The sequence below is a fragment of the Mirounga angustirostris genome, unplaced genomic scaffold (genome assembly GCF_029215605.1).
Source record: "Mirounga angustirostris isolate CCGP_5_RB_7025 unplaced genomic scaffold, mMirAng1.0.hap1 SCAF_1, whole genome shotgun sequence".
In the NCBI taxonomy this organism is placed as follows: domain Eukaryota; kingdom Metazoa; phylum Chordata; class Mammalia; order Carnivora; family Phocidae; genus Mirounga; species Mirounga angustirostris.
The window spans coordinates 103578891-103598209 of NW_026991709.1; the positions used below are offsets into that span (position 1 = coordinate 103578891).

Below are 19319 nucleotides of genomic sequence, written 5' to 3' on the forward strand. Positions count from 1 at the left end.
TCTACAAATGGTATTTTATTAATAATTCAATATAAATTCCAAAACCCATGCTTCAGAGTGCCAGAATTGCTATGTTGTAGAAAGAGTAAAACAAAGGAGTTTAACACACCTTGCAAAGCACAATCTCCACAGTGTATCCAAGAAATAGACAGAGAATTGATGGGAATTATAGGCTATTATAGATAAACATTAAGTTAAAAATTCAACCACATCATTTTATGGATGATGAAGGTGAGTTCCAGAGATGAATTAACTTCATTACTTCACACGGCTCACCACTGGTAGAATAACTATGTATATACTTATTTGTTCACCTGAATGTTAAGAAGACTAAAGTTCAGAAATTCGTATTGAGCCAGAAATCACTTAATGAGTCCCACCTTTCCATTTCTTTCTTTGATCCATAGATTCAAATCATTCCTTAGGTTCTGCCTAATTGCATCATGGCTCAGGACAGGAAGAGCTGCAGCAAAATAAATTGTATTGACAATTATCTTTAGGGAGCAGGTCTTTCTTTGTGCAGTTGAACTCTTTATCCAGCATCTCTTTCAAGACATCTTAAAAGGATCTTGCCCAACAGGGCTTTTACCAATATGAGAATATCCCAGCAGAAAGGTACTAAGTGGGTCATCCTTCTAGAGATCAGTCAAGGAGATGTTACTTACATCAGGAGGATTCTGTGCATCTCAGAGGTCCCTGAATGGTGGGGAAGGGAGTATGACATGTGCATGAGCATCTGCCTCAGAGAGGGCACCAACGGCCAGATTACTACCTCAATTTATGACAGACTCCACCCTTTGTCTTTCATTCTTCACTGGACTGTGGAAAGAACAAAAGTAGAGTGACCAGAAGGATAAAAAATGAAAGAGTAATCACATGCTCTTCTCCACTGCAGGTCCCTCAGTCTATGTCTTTAGGAGGGAAAGGGGAAGAACCTTGACAGTAAATGAAACCATAAAGTTTGGGTTTATACTGGCCTGGACTTGTTCATATCTGAATGTAAAATTGTTCTAATGACTAAAAGTGACTATAAAGCAATGGGTGCTGTCTGAGATGCTGCCAAGAAATGTGAGAGAGCCAGTATTGGTTAGAAATTATTAGTTAAGTATAGGTAGAATTCAGGGAGTGGAGGGATGGAGAAGCTAAAAAGTTGAACATAGGGAAGTGCAGGAGCTTATGAAGAATGCACTCCACTTTGCGAAGGATTTGGACTTTATCCCATGTATGCCCAAGAAGAGCCAAAGCATCTTACTTAAATGAATGATATCAGATTTACATGCATTCAATAAATATTTATAATAGACCTATGAAGTGTCAGGCTCTGTTCTAGGAACTGGGGATGCATCAGTGAACAAAACAAACAACAAACCGTCACCTTGGGGAGCTTACATTCCAGTGGGAGAGAGGTGACAGATACTAAACAAAAATGAGTATGTGTTTAATATCTAGTATGTTAAAAGCTGGTAAATGTTACGGGAAAAAAAGAAAGATTATGGTAAGACAGATTGGAAATACTGAAGCAGAGAAGATGATAGGATTAGATTTCATTGTTTTCACTGAGGGACCAGGGAGGCAACACTGAGAAGGTGACATTTCACCAAAACTCAAATGAGGTGAGGTTAAATATGAGACAATCTGAAGAAAGAGTATTCAAGGCAGAGGAGATGGTCAGTTCAAAAGCTGTAAGGCAGAACCCTGCTGTTGTATTTAAATAATAGCATGGAAGCCACTGTGGCTGGAACAGAGTAAGAAGAGAAAAGCAGAAGGAGATAGGGTCAAAAGAGGCCATGACCAGGTATGGTCTCAAATACCTTTGAATAATTTTGACTTTCATCCTGAGTGAACTAAGGAGACACTGTAGGATTTACATGCAGAGGGGAGACATAGAGGGCTATCTTGATCTCAATTAGGTTTTAAAAGGATCATTCTGTAATGAAGTAGCAGAAAGATAAACTGAGAAAACAATCCCATTTACAAAAGCACCAAAAATATATATATATATCTAGGAATAAACTTAACCAAGGAAGTGAGGGTACTGTACTCCAAAAATTATAAAACACTGATGAAAGAAACTGAAGGCACAAACAAATGGAAAGACATTCAATGCTCATAGATTAGAACAACAAATATTGTTAAAATGTCCATACTACCCAAAGCAATCTATAGATTTAATGCAATCCTTATCAAAATACCAATACCATTTTTCACAGAACTAGAAAAAATAATCTTAAATTTTGAGTGGAACCACAATGGCCAGAGAAACAACCTTTAAAAAGAACAAAACTGGGCGCCTGGGTGGCTCAGTTGGTTAAACGACTGCCCTCGGCTCAGGTCATGATCCTGGAGTCCCGGGGTCGGGTCCCATATCAGGCTCCCTGCTCAGTGAGGAGTCTGCTTCTCCCTCTGACCCTCCCCTCCTCACACTCTCTCTCTCTCATTCTCTCTCTCTCTCTCAAATAAATAAATAAAATCTTTGAAAAAAAAAAAAAAACAACAAAACTGGTGGTATCAAAATCCCAGATTTCAAGATATACTACAAAGCTATAGTAATCAAAACATTATGGTACTGGCACAAATATTGACAGTAGATCAACAGAATAGACAGTCCAGACACACACATATAAACCCACAATTATATGGTCAATTAATTTTCAACAAAGGAGGCAAGAATATGCAATGGGAAAAAGACATTCACAAATGGTTCTGGGGAAACTGAACGGCTACATGCAAAAGAATGAAATTGGAGGACTTTCTCACATCATACACAAAAATAAACTCAAAATGGATTAAAGATCTAAATGTGAGACCTGAAACCATTAAAATCCTAGGACACAGCACAGACAGTAATTTCTATGACACCAACCATAGCAACACTTTTCTAGATGTGCCTCCTGAGGCAAGGAAAACAAAAGCAAAAATAAACTACTGGAACTAGATCAAAATAAAAAGCTTCTGCTCAGCCAAGGATACAATCAACAAAACAAAAAGACAACCTAATAAATGGGAGAAGATATTTGCAAATGACACATCCAATAAAGGGTTATTATCCAAAATATACAATGAACTTATACAACTCAACACACACACAAAAACAAATAATCCAATTAAAAATGGGCAGAAGACATGAACAGAGATTTCTCCAAAGAAGACATACAGATAGCCAACATAAGCATGAAATGATGCTCAACATCATTCATCATCAGGGAAATGCAAATCAAAACTATAGTGAGATATTTCACACCTGTCAAAATGGCTAAAATCAAAAACACAAGAAACGACAAATGTTGTTGAGCATGTGGAGAAAACCAAATCCTTGTGTACTGTTGTTGGGAAAGCAAACTGGTGCAGCTACTGTGGAAAACAGTATGGAGGTTCCTTAAAAAATTAAAAATAGAATTACCACATGATTCATTAATTCCATGTTGGGTATTTACCCAAAGAATATGAAAAAAATAATTTAAAAAGACATATGCACCCCTGTGTTCATTTCAGCATTATCTACAATAACCAAAATATGGAAGCAGCCCAAGTGTTCACTGATAGATGACTGGATAAAGAAGATATGGCATATATATATATATATACACAATGGAATATTATTCAGCCATTAAAAAGTATGAAATCTTGCCGTATGCAAAAACATGATGGAGCTAGAGAATATAATGCTAAGGAAAAAAAGTCAGAGAAAGACAAATGCCATATGATTTCACTCTTATGTGGAATTTTAGAAACAAACAAAAAGAGACAAACCAAAAAAGAGACTCTTAACTATAGAGAACAAACTGATAGTTACCAGAGGGGAGTTGGGTGTGGGGATGGGTAAACAGGTGAAGGGGATTAAGAGTACACTTATCATGATGAGCACTGAGTAATGTATGGAATTGTTGAATCACTATATTATAAACCTGAAATTAATGTAACACTATATGTTAACTCTACTGAATTAAAAAAAAAATTTTAAAAACACTAAGTGGAGAAAAATGAATTTTTTATATTTGAAAAAAAATAAGCCTACCATTTTACTTGGTGGTACTTAATAGACATATTCCTCTAATTTGCATGTGTACAATCAATTTTCTGTGAATTGTATTTAGTTATTAAACAGAGAATTTTTCCTTAAAAAAAAATGGAAACAACCCAAGTGTCCATCAATAGATGAATGAATAAAGAGGTAGTGTGTGTGTGTATGTGTAGTGTGTGTGTGTGTGATGGAATATTACTTGACCAGAAAAAAAAAAATGAAATCTTGCCATTTGCAACAAACAACATGGATGGACCTAGAGGATATGATGCTAAGTAAAATAAGTCAGTCAGAGAAAGACAAATACCATATGATATCAGTCATATGTGGAATTTAAGAAACAAAACAAACAAAGAAATAAAGAAAGAAACCAAAAAACAGACTCTTAACTATGGAGAACTGGTGATCCCAGAGGGGAGGTGGGAGGATGAGGAAAGGTGATGTAGGTGAAGGAATTAAAGTACACTTATCATGATGATCTCATGTATAGAATTGTTAAATTACTATATTGTAGACCTGAAACTAATATATTATTGTATGTTGATTATGCTGGAATAATTAATAAATTAAAATAAATTTTAAAATTAAAAAAGAATTATTCTGGCTGCTGGGTTGAAACAGACTGTGGTGGGAGGTGAGGGGCAAGGTGGAAGCAAAGGCGGAATTAGTAGGTGTTTGTAATTATCCAGGAAATTACATAATTTAAAAATCACTATATAGACTATGGGGAGACAGGAGCAGAAAAGAGTGAGACTGAAAAGACCAAGGTCAGACAGGACTGCAATACTGCCATACTGCAATAATCCCCATGAAATGACTAAGACTTTCAATAGTTCTGACCTGCATCCACAGTCATTTATACTAAAACAATCAATTTTACAGAAAGAATGAACAAAGTGAAAGTACCAAAAATTGAGGCCTGGGGAACAGGAAATAAACAATAACATATCACAGGGTATGTCTCAACTTGGCATGCATTCAAAAACAATTATGAGTGTATTTAACCTGTGACTCTAACTCAGTGCCCTGTACATAAAAGATGCTCAAAAATCTCCTTTTGGACTTTCACTTATGCATAAAGGATTAATTGCGACAGGGATTACCCCTAGAATAAACAATAAGAAACCTGGGGAAAATACATAAAACAACTTTTCAGGTACTAGGCAATAGGCAGCTCAAACCTGTGATCATTCAGAGAAGGGAAATGAAGAGATAAGTGCTATGACAGCCTGGAGACATTTTCCAGGCTGCAGCTCAGAGAGCAGGAACTCAAAAAGAATCTGGCAGACTCATTTAGCTGAAGAGACAAAGATCAGAGTTTAAATCACTAATGGTAAATAGAATTTGTAGACCAGAACATTAGAGGGAGCTAAAGAGAAAGAGAGCTCCAGATATCTTCAAAGGGTCCCATCAAATCTACAGCCAAGTACTGATGTGCACATGCCCGGGGTAACTCCATGAGGCTGGGGAAAACCTGAAAGCAATAGGCTGAAAATGTCCCTGAAATCATAAAGTAATGGAAATAGTTCACATTCCCTTCACTCAGAGTGGATAAACCTCATTAGCATACAGAACATTAGGTAGGATATTCAAAACAGTCATGCCTTAGAAGCAGGGGATAAATTAGGTCTGGAGTAAAGACTGCTCTGGACCTGCCACAAGAAAACTTAAAAATAAGTTTCAAAAGGATCAAACTAAACTGCGAGGGCAAGAACAAAGTCCAATACTCTTTAAAGGAATAAAACAAAACCTGGCATTAAACAACGTAAAATTCAGTGTCTGGAATCCAATCAAAAATTACCGAAGGGGCAGAGCAAGATGGCGGAGGAGTAGGAGACCTGGATTTGGTCTGGTCTCAGGAATTCAGCTGGAAAGGGATCAAACCATTCTGAACACCTACGAACTCAACAGGAGATCGAAGAAAAGAATAGCAACAACTCTCTGAACAGAAAAGCGACCAATTTCTGGAAGACAAAATGACAAGACAGAAAAAATCACCTCAACAAAAAGACAAAAGAGATAGCACCGACTGCCAGGGAACTACTCAATACGGACATTAGTACCATGTCGGATCTAGAGTTCAGAATCATCACTTTAAAGATACTAGCTGGGCTTGAAAAAAGCATGGAGGTTATTAGAGAAACCCTTTCTGGAATAATAAAAGAACTAAAATCTAACCAAGTCGAAATCAAAAAGGCTATTAATGAGGTGCAATCAAATATGGGGGCGCTAACGGCTAGGATAAATGAGGCAGAAGAGAGAAAGAAGCTGAGAAAAAGAGAGATAAACAACTACTGGATCACGAGGGCAGAATTCAAGAGGTTAAGTGATACCATAAGATGAAACAACATTAGAATAATTGGGATCCCAGAAGAAGAAGAAAGAGAGAGAGGGGCAGAAGGTATATTGGAGCAAATTATAGGAGAGAACTTCCCTAATTTGGGGAAAGAAACAGGCATCAAAATCCAGCAAGCACAGAGAACCCCTCTCAAATCAATAAAAATAGGTCAACACCCCGACATCTAATAGTAAAACCTACGAGTCTCAGAGACAAAGAGAAAATCCTGAAAGCAGCTCGGGAGAGGAGATCTGTAACCTACAATGGTAGAAACATTAGATTGGCAACAGACCTATCCACAGAGACCTGGCAGGCCAGAAAGGACTGGCAGGATATATTCAGAGCATTAATGAGAAAAATATGCAGCCAAGAATACTATATCCAGCTAGGCTCTCATTGAAAATAGAAGGAGAGATAAAAAGCTTCCTGGACAAACAAAAACTAAAGGAATTTGCAAACATGAAACCAACCCTACAAGAAATATTGAAAGGGGTCCTCTAAGCAAAGAAAGAGCCTAAAAGTAACAAAGACCAGAAAGGAACTCAGACAATATACAGTAACAGTCACCTCACAGGCAATACAATGGCACTAAATTCCTATCTTTCAAAAGTTACCCTGAATGTAAATGGGCTAAATGCCCCAATCAAAAGACACAGGCTATCAGATTGGATTAAAAAACAAGACCCATTGATATGCTGTCTGCAAGAGACTCATTTTAGACCCAAAGACACCCCCAGATTGAAACTGAGAGGGTGGAAAACCATTTACCATGCTAATGGACACCAAAAGAAAGCTGGGGTGGCAATCCTTATATGAGACAAATTAGATTTTAAACCAAAGACTGTAATAAGAGATGAGGAAGGACACTATATCCTACTTAAAGGGTCTATCCAACAAGAAGATCTAACCATTGTAAATATCTATGCCCCTAACATGGGAGCAGCCAATTATATAAGGCAATTAATAACAAAAGCAAAGAAACACATCGACAATAATACAATAATAGTGGGGGACTTTAACAGCCCCCTCACTGAAATGGACAGATCATCTAAGCAAAAGATCAACAAGGAAATAAAGACTTTAAATGACACACTGGACCAAATGGACTTCACAGATATATTCAGAACATTCCATCGCAAAGCAACGGAATACACATTCTTCTCTAGTGCCCATGGAAATTCTCCAGAATCGATCACATCCTAGGTCATAAATCAGGTCTCAACCGGTACCAAAAGATTGGGATCATTCCCTGCCTATTTTCAGACCACAATGCTTTGGAACTAGAACTCAATCACAAGAGGAAAGTCGGAAAGAACTCAAATAAATGGAGGCTAAAGAGCATCCTACTAAAGAATGAATGGGTCAACCAGGAAATTAAAGAAGAATTTAAAAAATTCATGGAAACCAATGAAAATGAAAACATAACTATTCAAAATCTTTGGGATGCAGCAAAGGCACTCCTAAGAGGAAAGTATATAGCAATACAAGCCTTTCTCAAGAAACAAGAAAGGTCTCCAATATACGACCTAACCCTACACCTAAAGGAGCTGGAAAAAGAAGAGCAAAGAAAGCCTAAACCCAACAGGAGAAGAGAAATAATAAAGATCAGAGCAGAAATCAATGAAATAGAAACTAAAAGAACAGTAGAACAGATCAACGAAACTAGGAGCTGGTTCTTTGAAAGAATCAACAAGATTGATAAACCCCTGGCCAGACTTATCAAAAGGAAAAGAGAAATGACCCAAATCAACAAAATCATGAATGAAAGAGGAGAGATCACAAACAACACCAAAGAAATACAAACAATTATAAGAACATATTATGAGCAACTCTGTGCCAGCAAATTAGATAACCTGGAAGAAATGGATGCATTCCTAGAGATGTATCAACTACCAAAACTGAACCAGGAAAAAATAGAAAACCTGAACAAACATATAACCACTAAGGAAATTGAAGCAGTCATCAAAAATCTCCCAACAAACAAAAGCCCAGGGCCAGATGGCTTCCCAGGGGAATTCTACCAAACATTTAAAGAAGAATTAATACCCATTCTTCTGAAACTGTTCCAAAAAATAGAAATGGAAGGAAAACTTACAGACTCATTTTATGAGGCCACCATTACCTTGATTCCAAAACAGACAAAGACCCCATCAAAAAGGAGTATTAGAGACCAATATCCCTGATGAACATGGATGCAAAAATTCTCACCAAAATACTAGCCAATAGGATCCAACAGTACATTAAAGGAATTATTCACCACGACCAAAGGGATTTATTCTGGGGCTGCAAGGTTGGTTCAACATCTGCAAATCAATCAATGTGATACAATACATTAACAAAAGAAAGTACAAGAATCATATGATCCTCTCAATAGATGCAGAAAAAGCATTTGACAAAGTACAGCATCCTTTTTGATGAAAACTCTTCAGAGTATAGGGATAGAGGGTACATACCTCAATATCATAAAACCATCCATGAAAAACCCACAGCAAATATCATTCTCAACGGGGAAAAACTGAGAGCTTTCCCCCTAAGGTCAAGAACGTGGCAGGGATGTCCACTATCTCCACTACTTTTCAACATGGTACTAAAAGTCCTAGCCACAGCAATCAGACAACAAAAAGAAGTAAAAGGCATCTGAATCGGCAAAGAAGAAGTCAAACTCTCACTCTCTGCAGATGATATGATACTTTACGTGGAAAACCCAAAAGACTCCACCCCAAAACTGCTAGAACTCATACAGGAATTCAGTAAAGTGGCAAGATATAAAATCATTGCACAGAAATCAGTGGCATTCCTATACACCAACAACAAGACAGAAGAGGGAGAGTCGATCCCATTTATAATTGCACCCAAAACCGTAAGATACCTAGGAATAAATCTAACCAAAGAGGCAAAGGATCTGTACTCAGAAAACTATAAAATACTCATGAAAGAAATTGAGGAAGACACAAAGAAATGGAAAAACGTTCCATGCTCATGGATTGGAAGAACAAATATTGTGAAGATGTCAATGCTACCTAGAGCAATCTACACATTCAATGCAATCCCCATCAAAATACCATGCACTTTTTTCAAAGAAATGGAACAAATAATCCTAAAATTTGTATGGAACCAGAAAAGACCCCGAATAGCCAGAGGAATGTTGAAAAAGAAAAGCAAAGCTGGCGGCAGCACAATTCCGGACTTCCAGCGCTATTACAAAGCTGTCATCATCAAGACAGTATGGTACTGGCACAAAAACAGACACATAGATCAGTGGAACAGAATAGAGAGCCCAGAAATGGACCCTCAACTCTATGGTGAACTCATCTTTGACAAAGCAGGAAAGAATGTCCAATGGACAAAAAGATAGTCTCTTCAACAACTGGTGTTGGGAAAATTGGACAGCCACATGCAGAAGAATGAAACTGGACCATTTGCTTTCACCACACACAAAAATAGACTCCAAATGGTTCAAAGACCTAAATGTGAGACAGGAGTCCATCAAAATCCTAAAGAAGAACAAAGGCAGCAACCTCTTCTACCTCAGCCGCAGCAACTTCTTCCTAGAAACATCGCCAAAGGCAAGGGAAGCAAGGGCATTAATGAACTATTGGGACTTCATCAAGATAAAAAGCTTTTGCACAGCAAAAGAAACAGTCAACAAAACCAAAAGACAATCGACAGAATGGGAGAAGATATTTGCAAAGGACATATCAGATAAAGGGCTAGTATCCAAAATCTATAAAGACCTTATCAAACTCAACACCCAAAGAACAAAGAATCCAATCAAGAAATGGGCAGAAGACATGAACAGACATTTTTCCAAAGAAGACATCCAAATGGCCAACAGACACATGAAAAAGTGCTCAACATTGCTTGGCATCAGGGAAATCCAAATCAAAACCTCAATGAGATCTCACCTCACACCAGTCAGAATGGCTAAAATTAACAAGTCAGGAAATGACAGATGTTGGCGGGGATGCGGAGAAAGGGGAACCCTCCAACACTGTTGGTGGGAAGGCAAGCTGGTGCAGCCACTCTGGAAAACAGTATGGAGGTTCCTCAAAAAGTTGAAAATAGAGCTACCCTATGACTCAGCAATTGCACTACTGGGTATTTACCCCAAAGATACAAATGTAGGGATCCGAAGGGGTACGTGCACCCCGATGTTTATAGCAGCAATGTCCTCAATAGCCAAACTATGGAAAGAGCCAAGATGTCCATCTACAGATGAATGGATAAAGAAGATGCGGTATATATATACACGATGGAATATTATGCAGCCATCAAAAGGAATGAGATCTTGCCATTTGCCATGACGTGGATGGAACTGGAGGGTATTATGCTGAGCAAAATAAGTCAATCAGAGAAAGACATGTATCATATGACCTCAATGATATGAGGAATTCTTAATCTCAGCAAACAAACTGAGGGTTGCTGGAGTGGGGGGGGTGGGAGGGATGAGGTGACTGGGTGATAGACACTGGGGAGGGTATGTGCTCTGGTAAGCGCTGTGAATTGTGCAAGACTGTTGAATCTCAGATCTGTACCTCTGAAACAAATAATGCAATATATTTAAAAAAAAAAAAAAAGAAGAAGATGATAGCAGGAGGGGAAGAATGAAGGGGGGAAACCAGAGGGGGAGATGAACCATGAGAGAGAGAGACGATGGACTCTGAAAAACAAACTGAGGGTTCTAGAGGGGAGGGGGGTGGGAGGATGGGTTAGCCTGGTGATGGGTATTAAAGAGGGCACGTTCTGCATGGAGCACTGGGTGTTACGCACAAACAATGAATCATGGAACACTACATCTAAAAAAAAAAAAAAAAAAATTACCAGGCATGTGGCAAAGAAAAAAATTTATGACATATAACCACAAGATTCTACTAATAAATAGAATCAGAAATGACAGAGATGATTAAATTTGCAGAAAAATACATTAAAGTAGCTGTTATAAATCTCATGAATATGTTCAGTGATGTAAAAAAAAGAAAAACATGAGCATAATTAGCAGAAAAGCAAATGATATAAAAATACTCAAATGGAAATTCTAGAAAAAAAACACAAAATCTGAAATGGAAAATGCATTGAAGAAGATAAGCAGCCAATGAGACACTGCATAAAAAAATATTAGTGACACAGTGAAAATATCAGAGTCATAGAAATAGAAACTATTCAACATAAAGCAAGCAGATCAAAAAGGACTGTGAAACAAAAAAGAACAAACTTCCAATTTCAGGGAAATATACTAATTTACAGATTCAAGAGACTCAGAGAACTTCAAATAGGATAAACTCAAGAAATCATGCCCAGATATCTCATAATCAAACTGTACCGGGGTGGGGTGGAGAGAAATGATACACCACATACAGGGAAACAATTTAAATGACTACAAATTTTTCATCAGAAGCCATGAAAGCCAGAAGGGAACAGAACAACATCTTTAAGGTGCTGAAAGAATATAACTGTTAACCAAAACTTCTATCAGTAATATCTTTCAGGAATAAAGGCAAAATAAAATCATTCTAAGATGAAGGAAAACTAAGAGAATTTGTTGCCAGCACACCTGCTAAAAAATAAATGCTTAAGAAATTTCATCAGGATGAAGGAATTTCTTCAGGAAAATACGTAACTTAAAGAATGAAAGAACAACAAAAATGGTAAGTATCTGGGCACCTGAAACAGACCATTTTTATCCTTTAAGTTCTTAAAAATATGTGTGACTCTTGAAAATAAAAATGTGGAAAATCCTAAAGAATCTACAAAAAGCTTCTAGAATTAATAAATGAGTTTAGGGGCGCCTGGGTGGCTCAGTTGGTTAAGTGACTGCCTTCAGCTCAGGTCATGATCCTGGAGTCCCTGGATCGAGTCCTGCGTCGGGCTCCCTGCTCGGCAGGGAGCCTGCTTCTCCCTCTGACCCTCCCCCCTCTCATGTGCTCTCTCTCTCTCATTCTCTCTGTCTCAAATAAATAAATAAAATCTTTAAAAAAAAAAATAAATGAGTTTAACAGTGTTAAAGGATTCAAGATCAGTATATAAAAGTCAAATGTTTTTCTACATACAATAAATGAATAACTGAAAATTATAATTTTAAAAGAGTATCATTTACAATAGAATAGCATCAAGAAACATGAATACTTAGAAATACATTTAACAAACTGTGTATGATCTGTATACAGAAAACTATAAAACATTACTGAACAAATAAATAGAGACATATGCCATGTTCATGATTTCTTAAGATAGCAAATTTTTCCAAATTGATCTATAGATTCATACACAATCCTTATCAAAATACCAGCAGGAATTTTTTTAATTGACAAGTTGATTCTAAAATTCATATGAGAGTACATACAATAGCAAAAGAACTTTGAAAAGAAAAACAAAGTTGAAGGACGCACATAGCCTGACTGCAGATTTACATATAGATCAGTGGGAGAAAGTAGAAAGGCTAGAAATAGATGTACATACAGATGGTCAATTCACTTTCAACAAAGCTACCAAGGTAATTTAAAGGAGAAAAGATAGTTTTCAACAAATGGTACTAGAACAATTGGATATCCATATGAAAAGATATAAACATCAAATCTTATTTCACACCATAAATAAAAATCAACTCACAGTGGATCATAACCATAATGTTAATAATTAAATTATAATATAGAAGATAAAAGAAGATATTTGGAACTTTTGATTAGGTAAAGATAGATAAGGAACAAAAAGGAAAAACCTTAAAAGAAAAAAATTATAAATTGAGCTTCTTCAAATTTTAAAACTTTTGCTCTTTGTAATATTCTGTTAAGGAAATTAAAAGGCAAGTCACAGACTGGGAAAAACTATTTGCAAAACATATATCTGATAAAGGCTTTATTCAGCATATATAAAGAACTCTCAAAAGTCAATAATAATAAAAGATCCAATGAAACCAATGAGCCAAAGATTTGAAGAGATACTTGACCAAAAATATATATGAGTGACAGAATACATGCAGAATTTCTCAAAATCATTATTCTATTTTGAAAATGCAAATTAAGACTACAATCAGATGCTCCTACACACCCAGTACTTTAAAACTTAGTTGATTAAAACAAAAACCACATAATTCTATTTTATGTTTTTGTGGGTAATAAATTCAGGCAAAACTTAGACAGTTCTTCTGCTTTATGCAACACTGACTGAGGTCAGTCACTGGTACTCAGTTTGCAACTGGGCTGGACTTGAGGGATCAAGAGAGTTTCACTCACTACACAAATTGTTTCAGGAAAGAGAATAAAATCAAGAGAAAGAGAATAGAAAAGAGGTTATTATAACCTCTATACCAAAACATCATAGAACATTTCAAAAAGGGGAAAGCTACAGTCTAATCTCTGTCATGAAAATACACACCAGTAAAAAGCAATACAGATACAGATATTAATAGATAATACACTATTGAACAAAATTTATCCAAAGAATTCAAGATTAGTTTAACGTTTAAGACTAAAATATAACTTGAAAAGTATAATCTACCACATTAACTAATAAATAAGAAAAATTATACAACTATCTTGATATATGCAGAAAAAAAGCAATTGCTAAAAGTCAATGCTCTTTAACAATTTAAAAATAACTTAGCAAACTAGGAATACAGGGATCATGTTTAATCTCCCAAAAGGTATCTACACAAAAATCCAATAGCTACTATCATACTTAAATGTAACATTTAAATGACTTCTTGAAAAGATAAATATGTTTACAGTCATCACTTATATTTAGCCTTATACTGGAAGTCCTAGCCAATACAGTAATATAAGAAAATTAATAAATGCTATAAGATTGGAAAAAGCAAGATAAAGAACTCTATAGTTGGCACATGGCATTATTTATAATCAGAAACTTCCAAAGAACTTCAGATAAACTATTATAATGAATTAATTTAGTAAAATCACTGTATAGAAAGTAAATATATAAAAGCAATTTTAATTTTAAACACAAGCAACAAACAATTAGAAAAATAAATTTTTAAAAATACTCTTTATAGGGGAAGTTGGAAGATGGTGGCAGAGTAGGAGGACTCTAGGCTCACCTCAACCCATGAATGCCTTAGATAAAATGACTTAGATAAAATGAGAAGACAGAGAAATTGATCCCAAATGAAAGAACAGAACAAGACAACAGCCAGAGAGCTAAGTAAAACGGATATAAGTAACATGCCTGATGGGTAATTTCAAGTAATGATCATAAGAATACTCACTGGACTTGAAAAAGAGTGGAAGACATGAGTGAGACCTTTAACACAGAGATAAGAAATAACATAGCAGAGATAAAGGGCTCACTAAATGAAATAAGAAACATGCTTGATAGAATAAACAGCTAACTGGAAGAAGCAGAGGAACAAATTAATGAGCTAGAAGACAGAGTAATGGAAAGTAATCAAAGTGAACAAAAGAGAGAAAAAAACAATTATGCAAAAAAGAAGAATACACTTAGGGAACTCAGTGACTCCATCAAATGTAATAACATTCATATTATAGGAGTCCTAGCAAAAGAGAGAGAAAAGGGGAAAGAAAATTTATTTAAAGAAATACAAGCTGAAAACTTCCTTAATCGGGGGAAGGAAATAGATATTCAGATCCAGGAGGCACAGAGATCTCCCAACAAAATCAACAAAAGCAGATCCACACCAAGACATATTGTAATTAAATTTGCAAAAATAGAGTGATAAAGAAAAAACTGTAAAAGCAGCAAGACAAAAAAAGACAGTAACTTATAAGGGAACACCCATAAGACTAGCAGGGGATTTTTCACCAGAAACTTTCCAAGCCAGAAGGAAGTGGTGTGATATATTCAAAGTGCTGAATGAGAAAAATCTTCAGCAAAGAACACTCTATCCAGCAAGGCTATCATTCAAAATAGAACGAGAGATAGGGTTTCCCAGATAAGCGAACACTAAAGGAGTTCATGACCACTAAACCAGCCCTGAAAGAAATATTAAAGGGGACAATTTGAGTGGAAAGGAAAGACCAAAAGTGACAGTATAAAGGTAGGAAACATAAAAGTAATAAAAATGAATATTTCTGTAAAAAAGCAGTCAAGGAACTCACAAAATAAAAGGATATAAAATATAACAACATATACCTAAAACATAGAGAAGAGTAAAGAATGACTTCAAACTTAAATGACCATCAACTTAATATAGACTACTTTATGCAGAAGAGGTTATATACAAACCTAACGGTGCCATATATCAAAAACTACTAATAAATATGCAAAGAATAAAAAGAAAGAAATCCAAATATATCACTAGAAAAAATCAGCAAACCACGAAAGCGAGAGAGAAAGAAAGGATCAGAGAAAATCTTCACAAATAACCACAAAACAAACAATAAATGACATAAATACATATCTATCAATAATTACTTTGAATATAAATGGAGTAAATGCTCCAACCAAAGGCATAGGTTGACAGAATGGATAAAAAAAATAGGATCCATCCATATGCTGCCTACAAGAGACTCATTTTAGATACCTGCAGACTGAAAGTGAGGGGATGGAGAAACATCTATCATGCAAGTGGATGTCAAACAAACAAACAAACAAACCTGGAGGGGTGCATGGCTGGTTCAGTGGGTTGAGCATAAAACTCTTGATCTTGAGGGCGCCTGGGTGGTTCAGTTGGTTAAGCGACTGCCTTCAGCTCAGGTCATGATCCTGGAGTCCCAGGATCGAGTCCCGCATCGGGCTCCCTTCTCGGCAGGGAGTCTGCTTCTCCCTCTGACCCTCCTCCCTCTCATGCTCTCTGTCTCTCATTCTCTCTCTCTCAAATAAATAAATAAAATCTTTAAAAAAAAAAAATTCTTGATCTTGAGGTCATGAGTTCAAGCCCCACACTGGGCATGGAGCCTACTTAAAAAAAAAGCTGGAGTAGCAATACTTTATATCACACAAAATAGACTTTAAGACAAAAACTGTAACAAGAGACAAAGAAGGACACTACATAATAATAAACAGGGACAATCCAACAAGAGGATAAAACAATTGTAAATATTCATGCACCTAACAAAGGAACACTGAAATACATAAAACAGTTAATAAAAAACATAAAGGAATTAATTGATAATAATGCAATAATAGTAGAAGACTTTAACGCCACGCTTACATCAATGGACAGATCAGCTAAACAGACAATCAACAAAGAAACAATGGCTTTTAATGATACTGGTATAGATGGGTTTAACACATATATTCAGAACATTCCATCCTAAAACAGCAGAATACACATTCCTTTCAAGTACACATGGAACATTCTCCAGAACAGATCATATATTAGCTCACAAAACAAGGCTCAAAAAATTAAAAAAGACTGAAGTCATATCATGCATCTTTTCTGACCATGATGCTATGAAAGTAGAAGTCAAACACAAGAAAAATCTGGAAAGACCACAATTACATGGACGTTAAATAACCTGCTACTAAACAATGAACGGGTCAACCAGGAAATCAAAGAAGAAATAAAAAAGTACATGGAAACAAATGAAAATAAAAACACAATGGTCCAAAACCTATGGAATGCAGCAAAAGCAGTTCTAAGAGGCAAGTTTATAGCAATACAGGCTGACCTCAAGAAGCAAAAAAATATCTCAAATAAACAATCTAACCTTATACCTAAAGGATCTAGGAAAAACAACAAAGAAAACCTAAAAGCAGAAGGAAGAAAATAATAAAGATTAAAGCAGAAATAAATGATATAGAAACTAAAACAAATAAACAACAACAACAACAACAAAAAAAACAATAGAACAGATCAATGAAACCAGGAGCTGATTCTCTGAAAAAAATCAATAAAACTGATAAACCTCTAGCTAGAATTATCAAGAAAAAAAGAGAAAGGACTCAAATAAATAAAATCACAAATGAGGAGAAATAACAACCAACACCCCAGAACTACAAACAACTATAAGAGAATATTATGAAAAACTATATGCCAACAAACTGGACAAGCTGAAAGAAATGGATAAATTCCTAGAAACATATAAACTACCAAAAATGAAACAGAAAGAAATAGAAAATTTGAACAGAGGGATCAAGACAGTTTCACTCACTCCAGAAATTGTTTCAGAGAAGAGAATAAAATCAAGAGAAAGAATAGAAAAGACGTTAGTATATAGTAATGAAAACAAAATACTATTGGCTCAAGGTTAAGCCAATAAAACAGACTAGAAAGTCTAGTAACCGACCCACATACACCCAATCTTATCATCAATAAAAAGTGGAAAAGCATAGTCTTTTCAATAAATGGTGTTGGATCAATGATATCCATAAGGAATAAAACAACCTTGACTTCTATTCATACAAGAATATAAATCAATTCTAAATGGATCATAGGCCTAAATGTAAAAGGTAAAAACAAATCTTCTAGAAGATAACATATGATAATATCTTCATGACCTTGAGGCAAGCAAAGATTTCTTCAATAAAATATAAAAAGCTCTTAGCATAAAGGAAAAGTTAGATAAACTAATTTAATTAAAAATAAGAACGTACATTCATCAAAAGATACCATTAAGAGATAGAAAACAAACTACAGCCTGGGAGATTTTTTTTTTAAGATTTTATTTATTTATTTATTTGTCAGAGAGAGAGAGAGAGCACACAAGCAGGAGGAGGGGAAGGCCTCCGGAGGGAGAAGCAGGCTCCCTGCTGAGCAAGGAGCCTGATGTGGGACTCAGTCCCAAGACCCTGGGATCATGACCTGAGCCAAAGGCAGACACTTAACCAACTGAGCCACCCAGGCATCCCAGCCTGGGAGATTTTTAAACTACATATATCTGACAAGAATTCTATCTAGAATATGTAAAATACCATTATAAGTTAATAATAAAATGGTAACTAAATCCAATTAAAGGGCAAAAGACAAAAATCAATACACAAAGATGACATCCAAATGGCAAATTAACATACAAAAAGATGCTCAACATCATCAGTAATTAAGGAAAGGCAAATTAAAACCACAATGAGATCTCACAATATATTCACCAAAAGGCTAATTTTTTTCTTAAATATTCAGGCCAGGCAAAGATATAGAGCAACTGAAACTCTTATATGCAGTTGGTATGAGTGTAAACTGTGTAACCACTTTGGAAAACAAAGTATCTGCTAATACTAAATAAATACATACTCTATGATCCAACAATTCTACTCATAAGCATATACCTAACACAGCCCCATATGTATGTGTATCCAAAGACATGCACAAAAATATCCACAAAGCATTATTCATAATTGCAAAGACTGGAAGTAGTTCAAATGTCTATCAGCAATATCATGGAAAAATAATTACAACATATTCATAGAACAGAATACTATGTAGAAAAGAGAATGAACTATAACCATGTGCCATAACATGGATGTAACTCACAGTCATAAGGCTGGGGGGGGGGGGGAGCTAGACACAAAATAATAATAGATATGAAATTCAAAACAAGTGAAGCTAATCTATGCTGCTAGATGTCATAATAGAAATTATTCTAGATGGATAATAACTAGAAAAGGCATGATGAAACCTTCTTGGTTGCTGGTAACATTCTATTTCTTGATCTGAAAGGTAGTTACATGACTGTTCACTCTGGAAAAACTCATTCAATTATAATTAATGGACTTTCCTGCATGTATGTTAAATCTCAATAAAAAGTTTATAAAAGGGATGCCTTGGTGGCTCAGTCCATTACGTCTGCCTTCAGCTTAGGTCATGATCCAGAGTCCTGAGATCAAGTCCCACATCGGGCTCCTTGCTCAGCGGGGAGCCTGCTTCTCCCTCTGCCTGCCGCTCCCCTTGCTTGTACTTTCTCTCTCTCTGACAAAGAAGGAAAGAAATCTTAAAAAAAAAAAAAAAAAAAGGAAGAGAATTATGCTATGTATTTGAGACATTTACCAAAAGAAAAGGCTCAGACTAGAAAGGACTGTATTTGGCCATGCATAAGCTGTGTACAGGAACAG

General features: G+C 35.8%; 1 protein-coding gene across 2 annotated transcripts in view; it reads right to left on the reverse strand.

The window, feature by feature from the left end:
* Positions 1-393: 393 nt before the first annotated feature.
* The window catches only part of MFSD1 (major facilitator superfamily domain containing 1), a 138960-nt gene continuing 120034 nt past the window's right edge, over positions 394-19319 (reverse strand). The window contains exons 16-17 of one of the 2 annotated variants that reach the window (XR_010409846.1): positions 666-819; positions 394-463 (exon numbers count right to left, since the gene is read on the reverse strand). Coding sequence is in view for 1 of the 2 variants with exons in the window: in XM_064585795.1 (XP_064441865.1) it covers positions 812-819 (8 nt within the window). In the remaining variant the exon portion in view is untranslated. Of the gene's footprint in view, positions 464-665; positions 820-19319 lie in introns of those variants that run through there. The other variant, XM_064585795.1, reaches the window with a different exon arrangement.